Here is a 24469-nt window from a genome sequence, read left to right as displayed (position 1 = left end):
TCACCAGTTTCTCCACTGCTGTTTTCTTCTTACTCCAGGATCCCACGTTGCTTTTTTGTCCTGCCCTTCTCAGTACAGTAATTATATAGACTGTCCCTCAGTTTGAGCTTGTCTGATGTTTGCTCGTTTTTTGGCAAGAATAAGAGCGATGCTGTGCCCTTCCCAGGGGCTCGTATCAGGAGGCCCAGAATGTTGCTGTGTCTTGTTACTGGTTATAGGAACTCTGCTCACTCGGTTCATGGTGTCTGTTAGGTTTCTGCACTGTGAATTTACTTGTAGGGAGAAACTTGGAGACTGTGCACATATCCTGTTTCCCATCATACTTCTTAACCGTATGTTGAAGAATTTTGTAAAAGGCCCTATTCTTGCTTAAGCATGAGCCTTCATTATAAGTGGATTGTAATGCTCGGGATTGAGAAAAGAAGGCTGAGAGGGGGCTCATGGTAGAAAAGGATGCCTAGAACTTGGAGAAGTGATAGACGGCCTTCTAGGCTGAGAAATACTATTGTGTAGAAGTTCAGAAGACAGAAATCACAACATGTGGTTCCTAGCCTTGTTCTCCTTGTTCATTGTCTTTCCCCACAAGGAACTCGTTCCTTATCCTGTCTGCTGTCAAAAGTGGACTCTGCTGTGACTGACCTGAGGTCAAAGCTTGCATTCTTGATTTATGCTAAAATGCACAAGTGGCCATTAGCAAACCATTCAGGATCAGGTAAGGATGCCTGACTCCGTGTGTTTTCCCTAGGTTATAAAGTCAGCTCGAGTCATGAAGAAGGCTGTTGGCCACCTTATTCCCTTCATGGAGAAAGAAAGAGAAGAGAACAAAATGCATGCTGGCACAGAAGAAGAAGAGGCAAGTCATTTTGTCCAGGCCACTGGGCCCTGTGAGGAATTGACCTCAAAGACTTACTGGGGGGGGGGGGGGGTAGGGACCATGGGGCTTGGCTGTGCTTGTCATTGAAGATAAAATAGAGCAGTGATCTCTTTGACCCAGTATCAGAATACCCTGGGCTTTTCCTTTGAGTGTGGCTTTATTAATTTTTAATATGAATGTAGTTTTTCAGACAGAGCCCATGATTTCAAACCAAAACCAGTTCGTTCGTTCATCTGCTGAACATTTACAGAGCTCCTATGTGCCAGGCACAGTGCTCCATGCCGGAGCTATAGAGCTCGGATCCTGCCCTTGAGGTAATGGAGTGATGTTTGGCTTTGGAAGGTCTCTACTGATTTGTCTCTGTAGACTGGTAATGTCCTTGGCACTGTGTCTGGATCCACTTTAATTCCTGTTGGCTGTACCACCAGAGTAAATGATTAAGCTTTGACCTTGTGTAGCTCCCCGTGAAGCTCAGCCAGCTTTGGCCTGTAGGGTTTTGAGTTTTGACATTGGTGTGAGTTTGTGAATGGCTCCAACAGACGTAGAACCCCACTTGCCTTGTGTGCCTTTTTCTTTTATCTTTTTCTTTTTAAAAAATGATTTATTTATTCACTCATTCGTTTGGGGAAAGGGGTGCCCACAGTGCATACATAGCACAATGGTATTGAAGGAACAAAATATGACGCGATGCCCCTGCCCTGGGCTGTTGAGATGCTGGTTCCAGTTCCAGTGGGACGTATGCACTTGCCAGCTTCTCCCTCTGTTTCCTCGCTCTTCCCTTGCTGCTCACAATGACTGTTTGTCAGACAGCGTTTTTGGACTTAAGAATATGTTCTTCAGCTACGGGACTGTTTTGTAGTTGACCTTAACCTGTTCTTACAGATGATGGAACCCCCGGCTAAAGCTCCCTGGGCCAACCAACTAGGCAGGCCTCCTTCACATAGCTCGGGCTCACGGCTTTCTACTGGCAGAGCACGTGACGTGGGTTCTGGTTCTGTTTTTGAGGTTGTCTCGGTTGTATGAAAGTGCTTTCCATGCCAGCACCTGTCTGGCTCTGGGGAACTGGCGATCTGCTCTAGGTGAGCACAGTGGTGCTCAGCTGTGCGGCTTACTCCCCAGGACCCCTACCAGGGCACCATTGTGTTGGCTACCGTGAAGGGCGACGTGCACGACATAGGCAAGAACATAGTTGGCGTGGTCCTTGGCTGCAATAATTTCAGGTAAGTTCAGACCCACCTCTTTCAACCCCTTTCTTATTTAAAAATTAAAACATTAACAGGATGATTCTTTATTGGTCAGGAGGGGTAGGGTATGGCCGTGGATACTGTAGGTGGTTTTTAATTTCTGTTTCCTGACTGTGTTTTTTACATTTTCTGTGTTGAACACACCTTTTCAAATTGGAATAAGTTAGTAATTAATCTGTGATCTGTTTGGTAAGGACAAAAAGAGCAGTAAAAGCTATTCCAGCAGGGTCAGAACAACCAAGAGGCTTCTTGAGAATTGACCTTGGGCCAACGCTCTAATTACTAGGACACTGGGCTCCTGCCCATAGCCAGAAGCCTGGAGCATATTTGTTCTGCTTCTCGGTAAACTGCCATGTTTCAGAACCGAGATCTTATAAGACTTTGGCTAAATGGGGTTTTATAAGAAGGCTTTGACTGTACAATTCTCTCTTTCCTCTGCTTAGAACAGGACCATGCATCCCTCTTGGAAATAATGAAGCTAGATTTTGGAATGTTGTATAGAAGTAAAATCTCTTGCTGGTATATCTCATTATAGTGAATATTCAGCCTTCAGTTATTTCCATGTGAGGATGACCTATCATAAGTGTGTTTTGCCCAGATTTCAACATATTCTTTATGATCAGAAGCCTAATATAACTAATGCCTTCTCTGGTCCGTGTCCAGCCACCAGTCCTTTTGAGTCAGGGACTTCTTTCCAATGTGCTGTTTTCTCTGTGAAGCAGGGGCCATGGCAGCAGGGCAGCTGTGCCCCTCACAGGCGTCCCCTGCTGTCCCGTGACAAGTACCCGTCGAGCGCCTCCCTCCTGTCAACTTGGTTCACCGTCTCTGCATTCGAGGCCAGTTCAGTGCAGGCAGGAAGCGCTCAGGAAGGCTGGAAGTGGAGGAGCCGTGTCAGGACGGCACCTTTTTGCCTCTGACTGTCTTCACAGGTGTTCCTATTTGCTGCCTGCTCACTGTCCAAACACTTAGCACCCTCTTCTAGTCCTGGAAATGAGGACTACTGTTCTTGGAATGGATTTATTATTTTTTAAATGATACATATATTGGAGATACAGTGGAGGTTGTTGAAATGAGATTTCACCCATAGAATAAGTATTTGAATAAGGTGTTTGCTTCCTGAAATCTACGAGACATCTCTCCTCTTGTCTCACCTTTTCAAACCCCATGTGGACTTCTGTTTGCATTCATCAAAATTAATTAAAATTGAATTCAGCTCATAAATGTCTATAGATCATCTCCTACACACCACACATTGTACTAGCGACACCAAAAAGGTTTAGTTGACATTTCTCAAGAATTCAAGGAATTTACTGTTTATAAGGCTAAATAGCCAGGTTACATAGTCAGCCATGATCATGGGACAGAAGCTGTTGAAAAAAGCAGTTTGTAGGTAAACTTCCTAAAATAATTCTTGAGATATTATTGACATGTGTTCATAATTTTTTATGAACTGGAGAAATGTCTTCTGGTGAAACTGTAATTATTCCTTCTATAAAAACTTGAGTGTGCAAACTTTCTATCCTGTCAAACACCCTTTTGGGTCTTGTGTTTCCTAACACATGGCTCCCCGGTCGGTTTAATTTTATGGTGTCAGCTAGTAGACAAGTGCCCCAAAAGTCTACCTTACGTAGTTAAACGTATACTTTTGCTGAGCATCAGGGTTCTAGGCTGGATCTGGGATGAACCACTCAGCTAGTGAGTGTGTCTGGCAAAAACCATCCAGCACCAGATCCTAATGCAACTTTCTAGTTCCTGGCTCTTTGTCATTGATGCAGAAAATCTCGTAAAATGGTAAGAACTTTCTTCTTTGTGAAGGAAAAAGAAGTAAAGGGTACTGAAGATGGTAGTCCTGTCTAGACAGAGAACATTTTCATGGGGATGACGCATTAGACTCTATGTTATAATAGAGTGTATAAATTTGAGAATTTGAGCAGACTTCAGGGATGTATCCACCGAGAGTCTACTAATACCTCACGTCTGTTTACCACCTCACAAATTAGATAGTGCTTTCACATCACTGATTTTTTTTCTGTCGTCTTTTCCTGATGTTTTTCTTTTCCTTTCTTTTCTTTCATCCTTCTTTTCTTTTTATGGTTGTGATTCTGCTCTGCCTGCCTCAGTTACTGTGTTTCTCACTCTGCAGAGAAGGATACTGAGGCTTCGAGAAGTCAGGTGGTGTCTTCATGGTCACACAGCCAGCAGGGACCAGGCCCTGGGCTCAGGGCTTCAGATTCCAGAAGTCAGGACCCCGTGCTCTGTCGGTTTATCTTCCAGTAGTGAGTCTAGTTAGAAAATTAAACAACTTTAACTGTACTGTTTAATGTTGATATTCCAGTTAAATTCCTCTTACGTAATTTAAAATATTCAAAAATGCTTTTTGATTAGGTAGTACATGAAAACAGATATTAGATATACTCCTTACTCATTATTACATAGAAAATCAGATTTTCCCCACTTAATAGGTGATGCACACTGTTTAATTGTGTATGAAAAAGTGGGATATGTCAAAAGAAATTTTAAAATTAGATACCCTATATCTAGTACTTTAAAAATACGGATCTGGTGAAACGTAACAGAGGCCTGTTTATATTTTAACCGGTGGTTGCTAATCTACGTGTGTAGTCTGAGTAAAAATTAAGCAGCGTGCGGCTGTGAGTGCTCAGCTGTACCGAGTCTGACCTGTGCACCACACGTGCTCACTCCATCATTGCTCCCGGGCTTTCAGCCTGACATGGGGGGGGGGCGGGGGGGGACATGGTTTTTCAGCTTTACTGAGATGTTGCTGACCAGTGCACCACACGTGCTCACTCGATCATCGCTCCCAGGCTTTCAGCCTGACGTGGGGCGGGGCGGCGGGGGGGACATGGTTTTTCAGCTTTACTGAGATGTCGCTGACCTACAGTGTCCTGTAAGTTGAAGGTGTGCGACACACTGGTTTGATACACTTCGTATGGCAGTGTGATCGCTGACACCACCATCGCGTCACAAAATTATCATTTCTTTTTTGTGGTGAGAACATTTTCTCCACGTCTTGGCCAACACTTGTCACCACTTTTCTTTTTGGTAGCAGCCGTTCTAACAGGTTTGAGGTGAATCTCGTTACGGGTTTGGTTGGCATTTCCCTGATCCTTAGTGATGCCGGGCATCTTCTCATGCACCTATTGGTCTTTTATGTCTTCCCTGGAGAAATAACTATTCAGTTTCTCTGCCCAACTTATACTTGAAAGGGAGACTTTCCAGAATTTATTTATTTATTTTTTTAAAGGAGAAATGGAAACAGACCCTATCAGCTTGGCTTAGCGGCAGATTGGAAACGGTCCATGGGGACTGCAGAGTGGTAGGGTACTGCCATCTGGTGGTAGCACCTGTGAATTGCAGGATCAGAAACGAAATTCTTTGTTCGGTTCACTCCCAAAGACCGCAAACAAGAGGCACCCTGCAAGGTTGCAGATGCGTGGCTCTGATTTTCCTTCTTCCAGAGAGTAAAAGGAGCTTTACCTATTACAGTACTTTTTAAATTGCATGCATTCTTAGGTCATATTGGATGCCTTCGCTAAAGCAGCGAGTGCAGCTTACATTTTTTTCTGAATTAAAAGCCCAAATTAAATGCTTGCGTTTACAGTTGTTATAAGCACTTTAGAAAGATGATTTTAAAATCAGCATTTTCCCGTAACATTTATTTTTATTCTCTTTAATCTCTCACGTGGCATAATATAAGAACGTGTATGAGAAGAGGCCTGCAGACATGGGGCATAGAGCTCGAGGTGAAGAAGGGAAACCAAGGGAAAACATAGGGGAATGGAGAATGGAGGTGTGGGGGGAAAAGGACGTGGCCGTGAAGATGAGGGACAGTGGCAAGGGGCGGTGGGAAGCGGGGTGGTGGGAAGCAGTGCGGCAGCCATAGAAGGCAGGGGTGGGTTTGTAACCCATGCCCTCTCCTCCAGGCTTCAGGTCCTTCCTGCAGCCGAAGTTCCCCAGGGCCGGCTGGTTCCTCATTCTGGACCTTAGTGCTAGTCCCTTCCTGGCCTGCCCTCTGTTGTCCTTCATCTAGCTGATATCTACTTATTCTTTCAAAATTCAGCTCAGGTATCGCCCTCCCGGGAATGCTTCAAGCCCCATTTGGATAGCTAAAGAAATCTCAAATTTAGATCAGTCGACTGAGTGACTGACTCTTGGCTTTGGCTCAGGTCATGATCTCAGGGTCATGAGAGCGAACCTGAGGTTGGGCACTGTGCTGGGCGTGGAGCCTGCTTAAAATTCTCTCTCTCTGCCATCCCCCCCATCCCAAATCACTCTCCCTTTTAAGAAAGAAAGAAAGAAAAAGAGAGGAATGGAGGGAAGGAGGGAAGAAGCAAGGAAGGAAGGAATTTCAAACTTAATATTTTGAAAATTGATCTAGTTGTGGCCATTAAGATGTTCCCCCTCCCCCTCTGACCTTTCTGCCTACTGTTTCCTCCTTCCCCCATTTCTCTCTCTCCAGGTCTCCTTAACTGTTCTCAAACCAAGCCAGCATGCATAGATGTTCCTGAAAGACACATTGCTTAAAACAAGAAAAAGAAATGAGAGCAAGTTGATTCTTAATATCATACTGACGATTTTTAATGCAATTTTAAAAATACATAAAATGGAAATGTATGCCTTTTTGTCTTGATTTAAAGGCAATATGCTAATTAATTGAATTTAAGTTAAAAAAATAAAGGCAATATGCTATTTTGCTTAGTTTTATATGCAACAGTCTGTATTTAGTCATAGTTTAACAAAAGATCCAATTACCAGATTTTTTCAATATGCTAAAAAAATAAATAAATACAGGTGGTGTCCTCTGACTCTTGTTGTAACCTGTGGCACCGCAGCATTTCCTCTACCAGGTTAATGCTAACATGCTGAATATGGTTACCGTTGATTTGAAATTGTCTTGGTTTTTGCTGGGGAGTCTGTATGTGCTGGTTTATTTTTTAAAAAAATGTTAAGTGACACGGGAACAAGCTAAAAAGTCAGTGTCAAACGTACGCAGCAGGAAGCAAAGCTCCCCCCTGCCTGGCATCCACAGTTCCCAGATGATACTGTGTCAAGCACTAGTTCCTAAGCACTGATTTTTCTGATGTAAAATTATTTTGCCTATTTTAATGACATTATGAAAGAAGTGAAAATGAATGCTGTGAAATGCTTACTCATGATAAATTGTAAAAATGACTGGCGTGTGGGTGCTTTCTCCATCTTGACGATGGGTGAAGGGGGAATTGTTACTGAATGATCCAAGTTTCTATTTGGGGTGATGACAGGCTATTGAACACAGTGGTGATGGTTGCACAACATTGGGACTGACTGTAGTTTGTGCCATTGGACTGTAAACCTACTGGTTAACAGGGCAAACAATATTTTACATATTTTACCAGAGCTTAAAAAAATAATAACGTCATATGCCGAAAATGATTGAATCATGCGCTTTGAATAGGTGAATTTTATGCTGGGTGAATTCTGTATCAATAAAGCTGCTTTAAAAATCGTAGCATAGCACCTGGCATATGGCAAGTACGTAATAAATGGTCCTTGTAGCTGTGATGATTGTCGATACTTAGGGAGCATGTCGCCGTGACTCCAGCTGACATTAGAGGAGTGTTTGGGCTGAGTGAAAAATGTTCATCTCGGCTTTGTCTCTGATGGGTTCTCATTAATTTCCTCACATCTCCTTTCTGTCCCTCAGAGTTATTGATTTAGGGGTCATGACTCCCTGTGACAAGATCCTGAAAGCTGCTCTTGACCACAAAGCAGGTACTGTGCACCTGTGCGGGGCTTCCCACTGGCTGTGCTCACCCCCAGGGGGTGGCTGGCGGTGGGCGGCGACGCCCCAGCCCACGTGGGACCGCTGGGGCGTTCAGACAGTCAGGTGCCAGCTCCTGCGTGGGGAGCTTGCACTGTCATTTGTCCTGGGGGTTGAATCGGTGAATAGGTAACCGTGAAACTCCTCCTAGCTCTGAAGATGGGGCATGGGAATAGGATTCTTATTACAAGGTCATTCTTGATTTTTCTCTGTGTATCGTCGTTTTTATGTTTCTTCGGACACTGTGAGACATTCAAGTCTGGGAGATCATAAACAACGTATTTTATTTGCATGGCTTCCCCAAACTGTGGCAAGCATGTTATTGCACCTTGAAGCTACAATCATATTTACTACCAGAAGCAAATAAATAAATTGAAACTCCCCAGAAAAGATGTCCTAGAATTAGAAGTTGGAAATTCATATGAGGTCTTCTGGTCTTTATTACAAAGGTTTTTAAGCGAGTCTTGCGTACTTTTCCACTTTCTCTCATTCTCCTTCTCACTCTCTTTTTTTCTTTTTTGAATTAATAGATATAATTGGCCTATCAGGACTCATCACTCCTTCCCTGGATGAAATGATTTTTGTTGCCAAGGAAATGGAGAGATTGGCTATAAAGATTCCACTGTTGATTGGAGGAGCAACCACATCCAGGTCAGTCATGCTAATGAACAAGTTGCTTTCCTTTAAGTTCATTTAAATGCCAGTGTTTAAAAACAGTGATAAAACCTGTGTTGTGCTCCTCCTGTATACGCACCTGAGCGTTCAGCCTTCCCCTGGACAAGAGCCAGCGTGCTTTTGGAGCACGTCTAGGAAACTCCTTTGTGATCTCCCCACCCTTTGCCTTTTTTTGGATTTCTTTGGCTTGTCATTGTCCTTTCCTTAATCCTCTCACCTCCTATTTGGTTCCTGAGGTTTCTGATAAACACTCCTCTTGAAAGCAAACCAAGTGGAGAAAGGTGTGTCCTTTGGCCTGAAGACAGTGCTTGGATTGTAGCCCACTCTCTGGAAGCGGGTGTCTGATGAATTTACATGTTCCCTTGAAGAAACTCCAGCTTTGTAATAGTTGAGGCAGGAGGCCAAGCTAGCAAGAATGAACCAAAAGATCACCTAGGAAGTTGTTTTTGAAAGGGGGAACCTTTTGAGAAACTTTCGGTTAAGCAGTTGAAAGAGGAGAAAGTTTTAAGTTGGTTACATGACCATTATTCAGTTTGTCAGATTTTTCCTGGGGTCATGATCCTAATGATATGAGAAATATGTTAATTATGGGTACTATTAGACTTTTTCTGACATATTCCTTTTGCCCCGTGTCATTTACTTTGGCAGGGAAAAATGCCCAGGTGGAACACTGAACTTGATGATCCTGTCAGCATGCAGTTTGTTTTTCAGATACAGAAATACAATAGAAGTCCAGTCAAAGATATTCCAAAGTTCCTTTCACACTAGAAGCATTAAGCCGTTTGTATTAATCAGGTTTTCAGAGAAATAGCAGTAGGATGTGTGTGTGTGTGTGTGTGTGTGTGTGTGTGTGTGTGTGTATGGAGTAATCCGCTTCACTCAGAGTCTACTGATTTAAATGTTGATCACGTCTAAAAAATACCTTCACAAAAGCATCTAGATTGGCGTATGACCAAAACCTAGATCCCATGGTGTGGCCACATTGACACATAAAATGAACCATCATCCCATTTATAATCTGAATGGATTGTTTTCACAAGAGTAACAGTGTTACGTGTCGTTTATTCACACTTTTCATACTTGAAGGACTCCATAATGTGGCCATTGTTGCTCACCTTACAGCTGAGTTTGTTTTCCACCCAGGACTTACCCACTAGGGTATGGGTCAGATTATTCTCCAGGGACTTGACCACCCATCGAGAACTGGGGTTTCAGTGAGCAGGGTCTTGGGTAATTGATGAGTTTAATGTGACTAGTCGTCAGCTTAGAGAATGATCCGAGAATTTACAGACTGTTGTGAAGATGAAATACCTTTTAAGATCACGGTTGTAAAATGGAATAAATAGATGGGATGCTGGTTTCCGAGTAACCCACTTCATAAGGCAGGACACCACACTGAGAAGTTCAACATCAGGAAGCTACGTATTGCGCTGATGAAAATTGGAACATTACCAATGGTCCATTCTGTTAGATCTCCTACCAAGTAAGGGTCACCAGATTGAAGAAGATTTTACAAAAGCATTCAGAAGCAACATAACTAGCTTCCCAAGATATACCATATGCAAAATTAGCCACGAATGCCTCCTAACAGTTAGAACCTGGTCTATCAGGTTAGAACTAAGCAGATCAGAAGTCACCCCGTCTCCATGCTCCTGCAAAACCTCTGTTCTCACAGGCTGGGAAATGGTGATGTGATCCTCCCCGAAGATGGAAATCTGGGTCCCACGACTTCGCCAAGTTCCTTTATTTTTTATTTTTATTTTTTTAAAGATTTTATTTATTTATTTGACAGAGAGACAGCCAACAAGAGAGGGAACACAAGCAGGAGGAGTGGGAGAGGGAGAAGCAGGCTCCCAGTGGAGGAGCGTGATGTGGGGCTCGATCCCAGGTCTCTGGGATCACGCCCCGAGCCAAAGGCAGACGCTTAACGACTGCGCCACGCACCGCCCCTCGCCAAGTTCCTGTAGTTCTCCAGGGCCTTGTTTCTGTATGAGCTCTGCCTTTCTCGTGCTGGTCTCTCCTTGCCTCTTGCAGTTTCTGGGAAATTAATTGGAAAATAAAAGCCAGTTGCCAGATACACGTTCCCTTCTCCGTTGTTCTGCTAGAACAGCCCTTGCAGGATAGATTCCTGTGCGATCTTTAAGAACCTCAGCGTAAAACTTCCCCGTGCTGATTCCATTCTAACGTAGTGACGGTGGGTGAGGCCTCGCTTCTTGCTTAATCAAGCCCTCTTCTTTAAGGAAGTCTTTTTCCTGAAGTACAAGCATCGTACAGAAAAGTGCACCAGTCAGAGATCTACAACTCGATGAAGTTTTACAAAAATGAAGCCCCTCTGGAAGCACGTCTAGCTCAAGAAATGAACGTTAATGGCACTCTGGGTGCTTGGCTGGGTTCCCCCACCTGGTCGTCCTTCACGGCAAAATGACCACTGTGCTATCTCCTGTCACCGTGGGAAGGTTTTGGCTGCATTTCAGCTTCACAGACATGGACTCTTGCTGCATGTGTCCCTTTGCGTCCGGCCTATTTTGTGCACCAGTATGCCTGCGGGGCCCAGGTGGTGGCTATGTATATAGAAGTTGTTTTTCCGCTGTGGTGTATATTATATTCTGTCGTATGATACACTATGGCTTAGTTATCCAGGCCACTGCTGGTGCACGTTGGGTGTTCCCAGTTTGGGGCTGTTTGGCAGAATGCTGCTGTGTTCGTATTTCTGCCCTGAAGCAAAGTTGCCGGGTCCTGTGCATACGATCATCAGCGTCAGACATTGCTGGGTAGTTTTCCAAAGTGATTGTATTAGTTGACACTCCCACCAGCAATTACAAGAGTTCCAGTTATTCCACACCCTTTTCAGTTTTATCCACGTTAGTAGGTATGTAATAGTGTCTTGGTGTGGTTTTCATTTGTATTTCTCTGCTGACTAATGATGGTGACCTTTTCATGTGTATGTTGACCATTTTTGGATATGCTTTCTAAGTATTTTTTTTTTTAAGTTGGGTATTCTGCCTTTTTTCTTACTGATTGGTATGCATTCTTTATTTATATTGGATGTGAGCCCTTTATTAGAAATATCCGGCAAATAGATTCTTCCATTATGGCTTGCCTTTTGCTGTCCTAGTTGTATTTTTGGATAACAAAGTTTGCAATTTTCAGGAAGTCTGATTGATCAGTCTCTTCCTTTATGGTTAGTGCTTTTTGCATCTCTACTCCTGGGAGAGTCCGCTTTGCTAGAGGGCAAGGAGAGGTGGACTGTCTCAGAAGCCCTCTGAGTCCTTATTCTTACCTCCTGCAGACCTTTTGAGAGCCGGGTTCCATTTTTCTGCCTTTGCGAACTGTGATTTGAGCAGATGGCGGCTCAGGACTTCCAAGTTGTCATGAAAGAAGATGAGGAACTATAACATGTCCATGGCTTTTCCAGATCTTAGTGGCCCGTGGTGGCATGATGGAATTAGAACCGTACTCCCAGGACACTCACAAGGAGCCTTACGGCTGACTGGGGGATCCCAGGACGACTTGAAAGGGCTGTCCAGACTTGGGGTTCCATGCACATGGAAACATGCCTGGAGTTCCCTTTTTAACCTGAAACTCTGAGAGGATGAAAAACGGAATATTCTCTGGTCAGTAACGCATATTGTTTTGCATCACAAGCTAGAAATGACTTGAATGGAAATCTGGCCCTATTAGCTGCACGGCTTCTCAAAGGCACATGTCTGTTAGTCAGCTCTTGATTTTTAAATGGTTTAAAGGCAATAACTGCACAGTATCTTTTTCAGTTATTTTTTTGTGAGTAGTGGAGAATTCAAAAGGAAGTCACATCGCTCGAAGAGAGAGGTCATTTCCCGAGTTTTTGTTTTTGTTTTTTTGTGAATTGTTAGGAGGTAAGATGCTGAATCGTGAAACGGGTGTTGTTTTCCTCTTTGTGTTGGGTAAGGGGAAGCTTGGAGCTCAGGCCTGGGGGGAGGATTTCACGGACCCGACTCCTGCATCTGACCCCACTGCTGATTGCCTCCCGTCTTTATTTCCCCTGACTCTGATTTTTCTCATCCAGTTCTAAGGGTTTTTTTGGTCATGCTGCATTTATATAAAACATTTTAATTCTGGAAGGATAAGGCATGAAAAAAAATGCTTCGAAGACTTGTTCTTTTTCAGAGTTTTTCAGAAGACCTTCTGAAGTTAACATTGTCTGCCCATTTGAAAACCATGGGGGGCGACTCACTGAATCGCCAGTACTGGTGAGGGGCTCAGCAGAGACGGGGCTGAGCTTCAGCCCCCGGGCCCAGTGCTGTGCTGTTGGTCTGTAGGAGGGGAGGAGAGATTCCAGTGTTTTCCATCTTCGCAGGCTTCAGAAAGACATCTGCGTCCTGCTGGAGGAGGCTGCACACATGGAAGCTTAGAGGAAAGTAGAATCAATGTGGTGTTATTTTATAAGGAAACCGGAAGTGCTCCTGGTGGCTGGGCCAGCCCAGATTCCGTGGCCGTGCTCCTTTAGCTTCATCCTTGTGTGTGTGTGTGCTGGGAAGCAGCACTTTGCTTTTATTTGTTGTTGTTTTTAACTAGTGGGATCTATCAGTTTCTTCTCGGTGCCCTTGTCCAGAAGGTCATCAGTGAGAGAATGGCCAGAATTGCACTGGGAATCCTTGGGTGCTTAATAAATACTGTGTGGACTTTAAGATTTAAAACTGTACCGATTCCCTGTAAGAGAAACGTCAGCCAAGTCACATCAGGCTTAATGTTTCCCGGAGGAACTTCATGCAGAATATATGTGGAGGGTATTTGTGTGTTCCAAGAGCTGACCACCTGAGGAACAGCAAGACAGCCTAGTCTCACTTGCGTTCTGTTGAGAAGCCAGAAGCAGTTTCTTCTTTAAAACTTCCTCCTGTTTGAAAATCTTCCACCTTGTAGAATACCGAAGATACTTTCAGATCTTGGTGCGAACAGTGGGCACGAAACAGCACACCCTCAGACGGCAGTGGAGTTGGTGTGGCTGCCTCGGGGCCGTGGTCTGACTCCCCCTGCTGCTCCGCACCCCATCCCCCAGGCCGGAAGAGTCTCTTGCGCCAAGTACCTCCGTTCTTGTGACTTTGCACTTTAGTCCTTGGCCTCCTGTCCGTGTGTGGAGATGCCTGTAGAAAGGGGGCAGGTGAAATGTCAGGGTCTTGTCTGTCTGCTTGGGAATGAACTTTTAGTCCTGAGAAGCCTGTTAAAAGCACACTCACACACGTACTGTGCCTTTAATAGTCTCTTGGTTTTTAAAAATTATCTCAGTAATCCACTTCTTATTAGAACACGTCAAACACTTCAGAGGAATGGAAAGTGAAATTGAGTCTCTCCCTTCCCGCCCTCGATCCCCCTGCAGCCTCCATATAACCAGTGTTGACACCTGATGTGTATCTCTGTTTTTTCTAAATGTACAGAATTTACTTACATACAAGGTTGGCAGGTTAGGGCAGGTTAAGGGTGGTAGTGTTTTTTTAATTTAAGAAACAGAATCGTATTAAACATCCTGCTCTATTACTTCGGTTTTTTCCCCATATAGTAGCATATTCTGGCCATCTTTCCAAAGGAAAATACATGTTACTTTGAGGGGGAAGAATAGGAACACATCTGAGCCCGGGAAGAGTGCTGCTACCTTGGGGAGAAGATACGGCGAGAAAAGACTGGGAAGGAGGGCCCATCCTGGCCGAGCTACAGCGGCCGGCCTTTAAATGCACTTGTGACAAAGTGCACACTCGCGTCCCACCTTCAGGGCCCTGTGTGACCACTGTCAGGGAGGGTGTGCAAGGGGGTCTTCACTTCTCACTTTAGGGTACTGTGTTCTATGATGAAAGAGCAGCTGCGGGGCCTGTGCTGTGAGAGTCAGTAATCAGAGGGCAGCTTGCTGCACCCTTGACAGAATGGGGTTAAAGGTGTTTCTTCCCCACTGCTCGAGTTTCCCAGTCTGGCAGTAGGGGTTTGGGGCTCAGCCAATGTGAGCATAGAATGTTGTTGTCGCTTTTACCTCTCTGTGTTACTCGTGTCAAATTGATTCAGGGTCTGAGGTTCCTTACTCCAAGTCCGAGGTGGGCTTAGGGTGTCCCTCAGGAATGGAGGGCAGCAGCTAGTGCGTGCATCTCCTGCGTGGTGTCTGGTTCCGCGGGGGCCCCGGCTGCTCTCTCAGCTCATTGGGAGGAAGAAACGCAGCCTGACCTTCATGGCAGCAAAGCGCAGTTGCCCGGGCTGGTTAGCTCCCTCAGTCAGACAGGCTGCTGATGAGTGCGAGGTCCCGGTCACGTCCCCGTTGGCAGAGAGCTGACGCTGACGACAGTCTTCCACATTTTGTCACAGACTTTTTTTGTAGCATGAGCCAACAAATCCATGTCTTCCCCCCTTGGTCTCCTCATCTTTTGGTGGGGAGGGAGTCCCCTTGTTTTACAAGGGAAATGGGAAGTTCAATATTTGTAAGTACCTTAAAATCTTTCCTTGGAAAGCACTCTGTAGAAACACATTATCTCTAATGGTTCCAAACAAGTGTCGTGGAGGAATCAGCCCTGATGGACGTGTTTTTCTTCCTGACCCTTTTCTTCAGAACCCACACGGCAGTGAAAATAGCTCCAAGATACAGCGCACCTGTCATCCACGTCCTGGACGCATCCAAGAGTGTGGTGGTGGTAAGTGTGGGGCCCGGTGTTACTTCAGATAGGTCGTCAGGAGAGGAGAAGATGCAGAGTTCGGGGTATTTCCCAAGATCTTTTATTTTTGTCCAAGTCTATTAAAAAAATGTGGAGGAAGAGCCTTCGGCTTGTCATGGTGTCACTGCGGGGGTGTGCATTGCTGGAAGGGGGGCCAGGTGAGGTGTCCTGTGCTTTGGAAGACCGCGTCCTGAGCTAGCAGCAGAACGCTGGTCCGAGTAACACAGACGTATGAAGACACTTGTGACCTTGACACTGATGCAGAGGGAGAGGGGTTTCAGCCACTTACATGCATTTACAAATATGAATATATACCATCTTAACTCCAAGCCAGCGCTAAAAGGAATGTGGAATTTTTAAAAATGAGCTATTTCCACATAGACCTTTAACCCGGAATGGGCCCGATGACCCTTCCCAAAGAGAGAAGAACATTCTCTGGATGTTCAAAACCCAGAATAATAGATGCTTTTTCTCAGTGAATGTAATAAAAATTTACCCGAGTGTGTTTTTATGCTTCTCTCCATCAGTGAAGCCCAGTATCCTCTCTCGTTGTTACGTGTTCATCGTATAATAGGAAATAATAGCTGGAGGGAATCCGTGCTCCCGTGGTTTCCAGGTTTGTTGTAGCCACAGAAACCTGGTCTGCAAGTACAGCATAGTAGGAATAAGAGCGGCCCCTTCGCTCCAGTTCTCGAAAGAGCACAACTTAAAAACCGCTCATGCTGCTCAGCCTTCGGATTTGCAGGCAAGGAGAGTTACCCGGAGGCCTGCTGATCCGTGAGACTGCCAGCTGACGTCACACAGCCGAACCCGGGTGATCACGGCTCCTGAGCCGTTTTCCAAAGGCATCCTCCAGATCTGTGAATGCATTTATATCGAAGTTGAACAGTAATTGCTGTTATTGGAAATTGATGGTGTGCCAGGCACTGTGCTAGGTGCTTTCCATATAAGCTTTTTTTTTTTTTTTTTTAAACCCCGTTTGCGAGATGAGGACACAGGAACGGCGAGGGTAGTTCCTCTCTCGAGGCCACACGTCCGTCCAGCAGCAGGTGTGGGGTGAGAAGTCAGGTGGTCTTACTCTATGCCTCATTAAACTTGCTTCCGTTCATATGTAATAATCCTCCTTTATTAAAAAGGATACAGTTAAATCAGACTGGAATCATAAAGTCGCAGTTTTTTATTTGCCATTGACGTAGACTGATGTATAAATAAACTACATTTCTACAATTTCAGAACAGTTTTTTGTAGCTTATATGTGGATTGTGCTTCATAGGGAGCGTATATCGAGTTTACTGTTGAGTAACCAATGGGCCTCTTTTTAATGCTTGTTGTTATTTTTAAACGCTAATGAGTGACTGAACATTTCTCGTTTGGAGACCAGGCTGTTGGCCCTCTTCAAGTCCACAGGGGTAGCGTTGCCCCCGCAAGTAGGGGGAAGACTCTGGCTGGGAAGGAACCAGCCTCTGGATTCTGTTTTGAGGGCGCTCCGTCACCGTTGTGGGGAGCTCATGCAGCAGGGGCTGAGCGGAAAGCCAGAAGATGCGGCATGGCCACCAGTGCCCTTTCCGGTTGGTCCGTCTGGACGCCAGGAGGGGTTCACTCTTCTCAGATACAGAGAGTTGGCCACCTTCTGAAATTACTCAGACAAAAGTGTGATGATAAGTTATTGGAGTTATTGCTGATGACACTTTTCAGGAGTCGATGGTACAATTCGTTTAGGCTGATCGTGGTTCAGAATCTTCCGATCCGACTGCAGTGAGTGTGGCCCAGGCCCGTGATCCGGATCACTGGCTCCAGCATGTGAAATATGCCAAATTGTGGCAGCTGTGCGATCATTGGAGCGTTAGACCTCCGGGTGCCCCTGCTTTTTTTCCTTTCTTTTTAACTAAAAATCGAGGTGCTGGTACTTAGCACCACTGGGAGCTGTCAGAGTCCTGTTAAAAGTTCTTTGGAAGTTTAGAAAATCAGGGTTTTGCTTTCTCAGAGTCTAACATGTAGCAGAGTGCATGTACTGCAGGGAGCTCAAGAGTCGGCATCCCCTTCCTGTCTTCACCTAGCTCTTCTGGCTTTCCCAAGCGAGGACCCCTCGAGCTAAGGTGGAGGGAAGGCTGGGAAGTACTTTGTGGTGTGAATACCATTCAGGAGCCCGTTGTTAGGCTTGTCACAAAGGTCTTTTCTTTGATTAGGTTCCTTAAGGTGATTTGGCTTTACACTAATTCTTAGGGGATTGGATTGCTGTTGGAGATGCTTAGAAAATTCACATAGAATTATAGACCTTTCAAGCCAGTGGGCACTCCAGCCATCGTCCAGTGTGACTTGGTCAGTTTCACATAATCATACTGACCTTCCAGGCTCTTGTGTTGGAAGACCCAGCTGGAGGCTGAGAGAGGAGATGGAGTGACGCAGGGTTTCGAGCTGATGGTGATCAGCCATTTCCTCTTTCTTGGTAGTTGTATTTTGAGCTTTGGGGTGGTTGTTCTCCCACCACCTTGATGACCCCAGTCATAAATGATACTGTGAAACTGTTCCTAGTTTTACAATTGACTGAGTCGCCTCACATTTCCCAGATGATGGGTTTCCTTTCTTTCCTTAGCAGAAGCTCATAGTTGACCGTGAGGATGAGCCTCATTCCTTCAGGAGACGTTTAGTGAGGAGGCACCTTGTATGTGCCAGGCACAGAGCTAGAAGCCGGGGAAGCGAAGGCGGTAAAGGTGCAGCCCTGCCCTCCAGGGGTCATCCTCTAGTGAGCCAAGTAGATACACAGATGCCGACAGCCTGTGGGAAACGCAGTGAGGGAGAGGTGCACCGAGTACCTTTGCAGCACAGAAGAGCGATACCTAACTCGTGTGTGGCAAGGGTCCCCAGGACCACCCTCCGCTTCAGTGATTTCAGAGAGGGACTCACAGAACTCAGAAACACCGTTATACTCAAAATCATGCTGTGTTGCCACAAAAGGGTACAGGTTAGCATCAGCAGAGGCGAAAGATACAAAGGGTGGAATCCAGGAAAGACCATGCACCAGGTTCCAGGCATCGTCCCCCCGTGGAGTCCGTGGACAATGCATAATCCTTCCATGAGTGACTCAGGACACCACGGGCAGTGCATTGCCGACCAGGGAAGCTCAGTTGAACCTTGGAATCCGGGGCTTCTGCTGGGAGTCAGTCCGTAGGAATGGAATGCTTTGAGCACCTGACTGGCCTTAGTTAGTCCAGAGGTCAGACAGATCCCACATAAGCTAGGTCTCCCCCGAAATCATATTGTTTGCATAAACTGCCCCGGGGTGGCCCAGGGCTCTGGGTGGATGGAGACTTACCAGGCAGAATAGCACAAGGGCTTAGATAAGCTTATCTCTCAGGACCCATTAAGAGCTGGAATGTGTGAGTTGGACGTCCTAGGTCTACTGCGGTAACCCCGACTGCACACCCCGGCAGGACTTAGCGAAGCCGGTGAGGGGTGGGGGATGGCGTGAACGAGGGAAAGCAGAACTGACCAGTGTTGTTCCTGTTTTGTCCCCTGCTGCTTCTCTGTGGTTCTTGAACTTCCATCTTGCCTGTTCAGTGCTCGCAACTGTTAGATGAGAATCTAAAGGATGAATTTTTTGAGGAGATCCTGGAAGAATATGAAGATATTAGACAGGACCATTACGAGTCTCTCAAGGTACGTGACAACAATAGGTCCCTGCTAGTTTGGGCATTAAAATGATCCTATATTTTTTAATATTGTTCTAAGGAGGGCAAAGGTTTAGGATCATTTTAGAGAAGCCCTGTTTTCTAGTTCAAATCGGAATTCTCTGGTGTCTGAGTTCCCGGTAATTTGGGGTTATACTAAAATTAATTTCTTTTATTCCATCAAACATTTATTGGGTACACAGTAGGTGTTAGGTGCTGTGCCAGATAGCAGAGTTGTGAGAACGAATAAAACATACTCAGCAGGAAAACAGGAACTGAGACGGTGTGTGGAAATGACTCCCCTGGATCCATGTTCTTGAAATAATGGAAGAAAATGAAGACGTCAGACAGGACCGTTTCCCCTCTCTCCCTACTGCCCAGCGCAGACAGTGCAGAGCAGTGTTTCAAGCACTGTCCCTCTCTAGATAAGCTTCAGGGAATCCTTGGAAAGCAGGCATAATCACTCATTAGAAGTGATTTCTTCCTGGTTCATCTGCCTGTTGGACCTTGTCCGTGGTGGGGTGCACTTTGGGGGTGGCCAGGTGAGCGAAAGGAGACAACAAACGGTGTGGAGAGAACAGGTGTTTGTGAGGTGTTGACTAGCCCCAAATCCTGTGGTTGGCTTTCCGCCTCTCCTTACATCTGCCTGCCAGTGACAGTTTCTTAGCTCTGCCTTCTGGTCCCAGGGCCGGTTGACAGCAGGCCAGTTAGCCCCAGCCTCAGGTGTTCTAAAAGGACAGGCAGGACGCCGCCCCGTTGCCAGGCTTACCGCGTGGTTAAGGGATCTACATAATGACATTTAATGGTATTTACTGAATCTTTACTCTGTACTGTGCTGCTGCTGATGTGAAGCCATATTGGGTGGAAAAGGAAGAGCTTTTTAGGGTATGCAGTTGTAGTAATAAAAGCATTTGTGGGGTTTCTTTGTGTGTGTTTTTTACAAAAGTCATGTACTAGCTTTTTGGACATAATTTCATAGTAGAGACTGAGGAGCTAAGTCTCTGACTAAAATTTTCTTTTTTTCATAGGAGAGAAGATACTTAACCTTAAGTCAAGCTAGAAAAAATGGTTTCCATATTGACTGGCTGTCAGAGCCCCCTCCAGGTCTGTCTGGCTGTCGGTTAGGAAAAGGCTGTGTGTGATAATGTGAGCTGGAGAGGTGTTTGCATTTACTCGGCTACAGAATCAAATAGGCAGTTGGAGACTCTTAATTGTGTCTAATAATGGTGACGAAGGACAGTGATGATTGAAAAGTAAATCGGTACCATTTGCAGAGGACCGGACTGACCACAGCATCTCTGAGTGCTTGACACAACACTGTAGTGAATGTTGTCCCCACTTACATGTGAAGACCCTGTGTTTCGGTCAGGGCACGAAAGGTTACTGGCATTCTCTCTCTGGTGTGTCTTCTGACACACTTTCCTGTGTGCGGGGCTCAAGGGGCCCCCCCGCAGCTTGACGTAAGTTCTGGAGACCTGCCTGGGTGGTGCTGTCGCTGAGTGGCCTGGGTCTCGGGGCAGGCCCAGGTGCAGATGTGGGGTGCCTGCGATTGAAGATGCCCTCACCCTGAACAGGCCTTTGGAACATTCCAGCAAAGCTAGTGCTCCTGTTTCCTGTTCACTCTCTCCTGTTCTCTCTCTGAATGCTTCCCTCTTTTTGTTCTGTTCTGTTCTGTTTTTCCCTTTCTTATTTCCAGCCACCTCTCTTGCCTTGCAGGGGTGTTCATGAGGGAATAAAACATGGGAGATGTTTTGACCCGCTCAGAGAGGCATGAGGTACAAATGCAGAACTGAGACAGGGTGAACAGGGGTTGTATTACTTGCGTCCGTGTTTCTGAGGTAATACCTCAGATCCGCTCTCCTTGCTCATAACATCTGTGTTCCACATTTGCTTGGCAGAGTGGAGAGCATTACATTGGAAATGTGGGTGAGCTTGGTTCTACTGTCAGTCCTGCTGAGTTCAGTGTGGTTCAGTAGCAACAGCGCCACATCGGGAGTCAGGAGGCCCGGGTTCTACTCCTGGTTTGGCTCCTGGCTCCGAGTCACTGAATGACATCGAACGTCTCACTTCCATGGTTGGCAGTTTCTAATGTGTCAAAAGGAGTTACCCTAGAAAGGTTGTGAGGATAAAAGATCAACTTTTGAAAGATGTAAATCACTGTATAGTCCAACTATTATTTTCCCTTTACCTTTCACTATGAAATTAGAAAAACTTCCAAGGGAAAGTCCCATTTTAACCCAAACATCCAACACAATTCCGCAGACACAGTCCTCTGAAGGCCCACGGTGCCAGGCAGCAGTGGTGATACTTTTCGAATGGCCGTCTGTCCCCAGGGTGGGGCCGCTGTGGGCTCTGCATCTGCTGCTTCAGAAGGGCCGAGGCCCTGAGGCACAGCCCGCAGAGATGTTTCTGCGGACAACCCAATCTTCCAGTAGTCACAGGAAGTTGCTAAAGGGAGAAAGAAGGGCTCTTCTCTCAAGGTCCTTGGTGGTAAAATTCCAGAATAGTATCCTTCAGTGACTACAAGGCAAGAGGGAACATTCATCCAGAGGAAATCTGTAGTTTCTTCTTACTGGTCAAACACATGAACGCAATAGAGTATTAAGAAGAGATTGTTCTGAATAGTGAAAAGATGACCAGCAACAAATGAGAAAGAGCTACTGTGAGCATGTATGGGAAGATAGAGCTCTTCAGGCAGAAGTAAGAAGCAGCTCCTACTTTCCCTGGACTTTTCTCCCTCTCACGTCTACTGTGACTATCTGGTGACACAGATGTACTCTTGAGGCTCCGGTGTTATCCCAGAGCACCTGAGCTGAGTAGGAGAGGGTAAGTTCTCTGACCCCTCTTTATGGAGCAGGGACTGAGGACACGGGGGCCAGGAAGCTGGTGGCATGGTTGCGGCATCTGACTCTGGTCCGATGCCCTGCAGGCTTGGGGGGTGGGGTGCAGTAATGCCGCTCCTGGTGTCCCAAAGAGCCCCGGGGCACCGTCTGTCTCCAAATTCTTTGTCATTAATTCACTTATGGTCTATTTTAGATTCGCAGGGAGGTGTAAAGAACAATGTGTTGAACACCCATGTGTACCCACTAGCCACCTAGGAAATAATCTGGTGCGGGGGTGTTGGGTGGCTCAGTCAGTTAAGCGTCTGCCTTCGGCTCAGGTCGTGATCCCAGGGTTCTGGGATTGAGCCCTGTGTAGGGCTCTCTGCTCAGCAGGGAGTCTGCTGCTCCCTCTCCCTCTGTTCCTCCTGTCTGCTTATGTGCTTGCTCTCTCTGACAAATAAATAAAATCTTTAAAAAAGAAAAAGTAATAACCTGGCGCCCATTTTAAAAAAACAAAGCATATGTAGTGGAAGTCTCCCTAGTGCCCCTCTCGATCCTAAATTTCATGCCTTGTTTCTGTGCATTTCGTTATATTTTGCCTGCGTACGTGTATAGCAGTGGGTGGTAGAGATGATTGATTCATGTTTCTAACATTTTTCTAAGTGGCTTACTGCGTGTGTCTTTCTACAGTGACATTTATTGTAGTACTGTCTTCATTCGTGCAGGCGAGGGGAAACCCAAGTCTTTTCTCTTGGACCGGAGGGCTGAGGGAAGAATTTCCAAGGGCAGTGTAGACAGTCAGCTCCCCAGGAAGACTGGTTTAAGATTCGCGGCGGAGTTACTCCTTCTCCGTGATCATTTGAAGTTCCGCTCTTTGTAAAACAAATCCAACAGGCTGGGGCGGGGGGAGCCCCAGAGCCGGGAAGAGCGGGCTGGGGAGGCATCACATGCAGGCAGCTCAGCCCCGGGCCCCCGGCACCGGCCTTGACATCAGGACTTCTTCCTACAGTGAAGCCCACGTTTCTTGGGACTCGGGTCTTCAAAGACTATGACCTGCGGAAGCTGGTGGCCTACATCGACTGGAAACCCTTCTTTGATGTCTGGCAGCTCCGGGGCAAGTACCCGAATCGAAGCTTTCCCAAGATATTTAAGGACAAAACTGTAGGTTAGTTGAGTGAGCCCTTTCTTTCTGCTCTGCTGTTCGAGACGTAGTATTGGGATTTGAAGATGAGAAGCAGAGGGTTTGGATTCTGTCGGATATAGTTTATAGCTATCATCTAACCCATAACATAGGGTATCGTTTACTTGTTCAGCTCTGCTGTGCTTTTAAACTGCTGGATTGGTCCTTATTTATGGGATAATTGGGCATTTTGTGGATCCATTCTTTGATAAATGCTCAATGACGTCAGTTACAAGGCAGGCTCTGTGTCAGGCACCGGGGATGAGCAGAAGGTGATGGGAGTAACCCCTACCCTCCGGTGCGTGACTCCCAGCTGGTGCGGCTGCCAGCGATGGGCAGTTCCTGCGTGGCCCGCCGAGCTCCTGCTGTGGGGCTGAGCCCAGGGCTTTTGTGGTCACAAAATGAGACATCTCAGACTGGGAGTCCAGGGGACGCTTTCTGGGGGAGGTGGTATGTGAAGTACTTTTTGAAGATGAAGTGGGAGGGATTGGGACTAGGGGTATGAGATGTCCCTGGAGAAAAAGGTGTCCTGGGCAGAGGAGTTGGAGGAGGGGAAGTCACAGTCACGGGTGCCCTTTGGGGGAAATGCCGGGAGTCCATGGTGCCTGGACAGCCGGTGCGGGGAGGGGGTGAGAAGCTGGAGACGTGGGTGAGCTGGTAAACCACTGGCGCCACTTCTCAGGCCCAGCCCCACCCCCAGACTCTACCCCCAGAGGCCTGGCATCACAGTGCCAAGCCCCTCAGAGGATTAGGAAAGAGCCAGAGGAGAGCAAGGTGGAGGGGTGCTCTGCTGGGAGGTTGGGTGAGGGCCGAGGGGAGCCTGGCACCCCTGCGCGGGGACAGCCACCCGAGTGCAGCACTGAAGCCACACACTTCCCTTGTCCTCCCATTCCGCGGCCCCGGAGGCCATTGTGAGGTCACTGGAGTGATGGGTGCTCGAGGAAGGTCAGTGACGGGAGGATCTGGCCGGCTTCGTTTCACCTGCTGTCTGACTATTGGGCTCTCTGCCCTTCGCTGAACAGAGGCATTTAGGGGCGCTGCAGTCAGCCTGAACCGCTAACCCTCAGCCGCAGACAAGCACCAGTGAAGTATTTGAGGTGAAAGGCGGGGACAGGAGACACGGCTGAGGAGCAGAAGTGGGTTTAAAAGCTGGCTATCATTGGCAGTTTTAAGTGAATTCTTACCATGTTTTCCTAATAGGTGAAGAGGCCAAAAAAGTCTATGACGATGCCCAAAACATGCTGGAAGTGCTGATCAGTCAGAAGAAGCTCCGAGCCAGGGGCGTGGTGGGGTTCTGGCCGGCGCAGAGCGTGGAAGACGACATCCACCTGTACGCGGAGGGCGCCACGCCGCAGGCCGCAGAGCCCATAGCTACCTTCCACGGGCTGAGGCAGCAGGTACGGGGGCCGCGCTGCTACTGACCCACGTGCATGAGAATTAAGTAAGCCTGAGCTGCCCACTCATGATAGGTGTGCCCACCTCACCCCACATGACCACACTCAGGCCCGAGGCCGAGGAGA

General features: G+C 46.6%; 1 protein-coding gene across 2 annotated transcripts in view; it reads left to right on the top strand.

Moving 5' to 3' along the window:
* The window catches only part of MTR (5-methyltetrahydrofolate-homocysteine methyltransferase), a 118630-nt gene that overhangs the window by 84403 nt on the left and 9758 nt on the right, over window positions 1-24469 (top strand). For both annotated transcript variants that reach the window (XM_040623799.1, XM_040623800.1), the window contains exons 21-29: window positions 746-853; window positions 1994-2094; window positions 7823-7890; window positions 8470-8590; window positions 15177-15258; window positions 18838-18936; window positions 19976-20051; window positions 22779-22934; window positions 24150-24346. In XM_040623799.1, the coding sequence (XP_040479733.1) occupies window positions 746-853; window positions 1994-2094; window positions 7823-7890; window positions 8470-8590; window positions 15177-15258; window positions 18838-18936; window positions 19976-20051; window positions 22779-22934; window positions 24150-24346 (1008 nt within the window). The remainder of the gene's footprint in view (window positions 1-745; window positions 854-1993; window positions 2095-7822; window positions 7891-8469; window positions 8591-15176; window positions 15259-18837; window positions 18937-19975; window positions 20052-22778; window positions 22935-24149; window positions 24347-24469) is intronic.

Source organism: Ursus maritimus, unplaced genomic scaffold (genome assembly GCF_017311325.1).
Source record: "Ursus maritimus isolate PB19 unplaced genomic scaffold, ASM1731132v1 scaffold_7, whole genome shotgun sequence".
Taxonomy (NCBI): Eukaryota; Metazoa; Chordata; class Mammalia; order Carnivora; family Ursidae; genus Ursus; species Ursus maritimus.
Note: the sequence above shows the minus strand (reverse complement) of the source record. Positions and strands in the feature narration are given on the sequence as shown.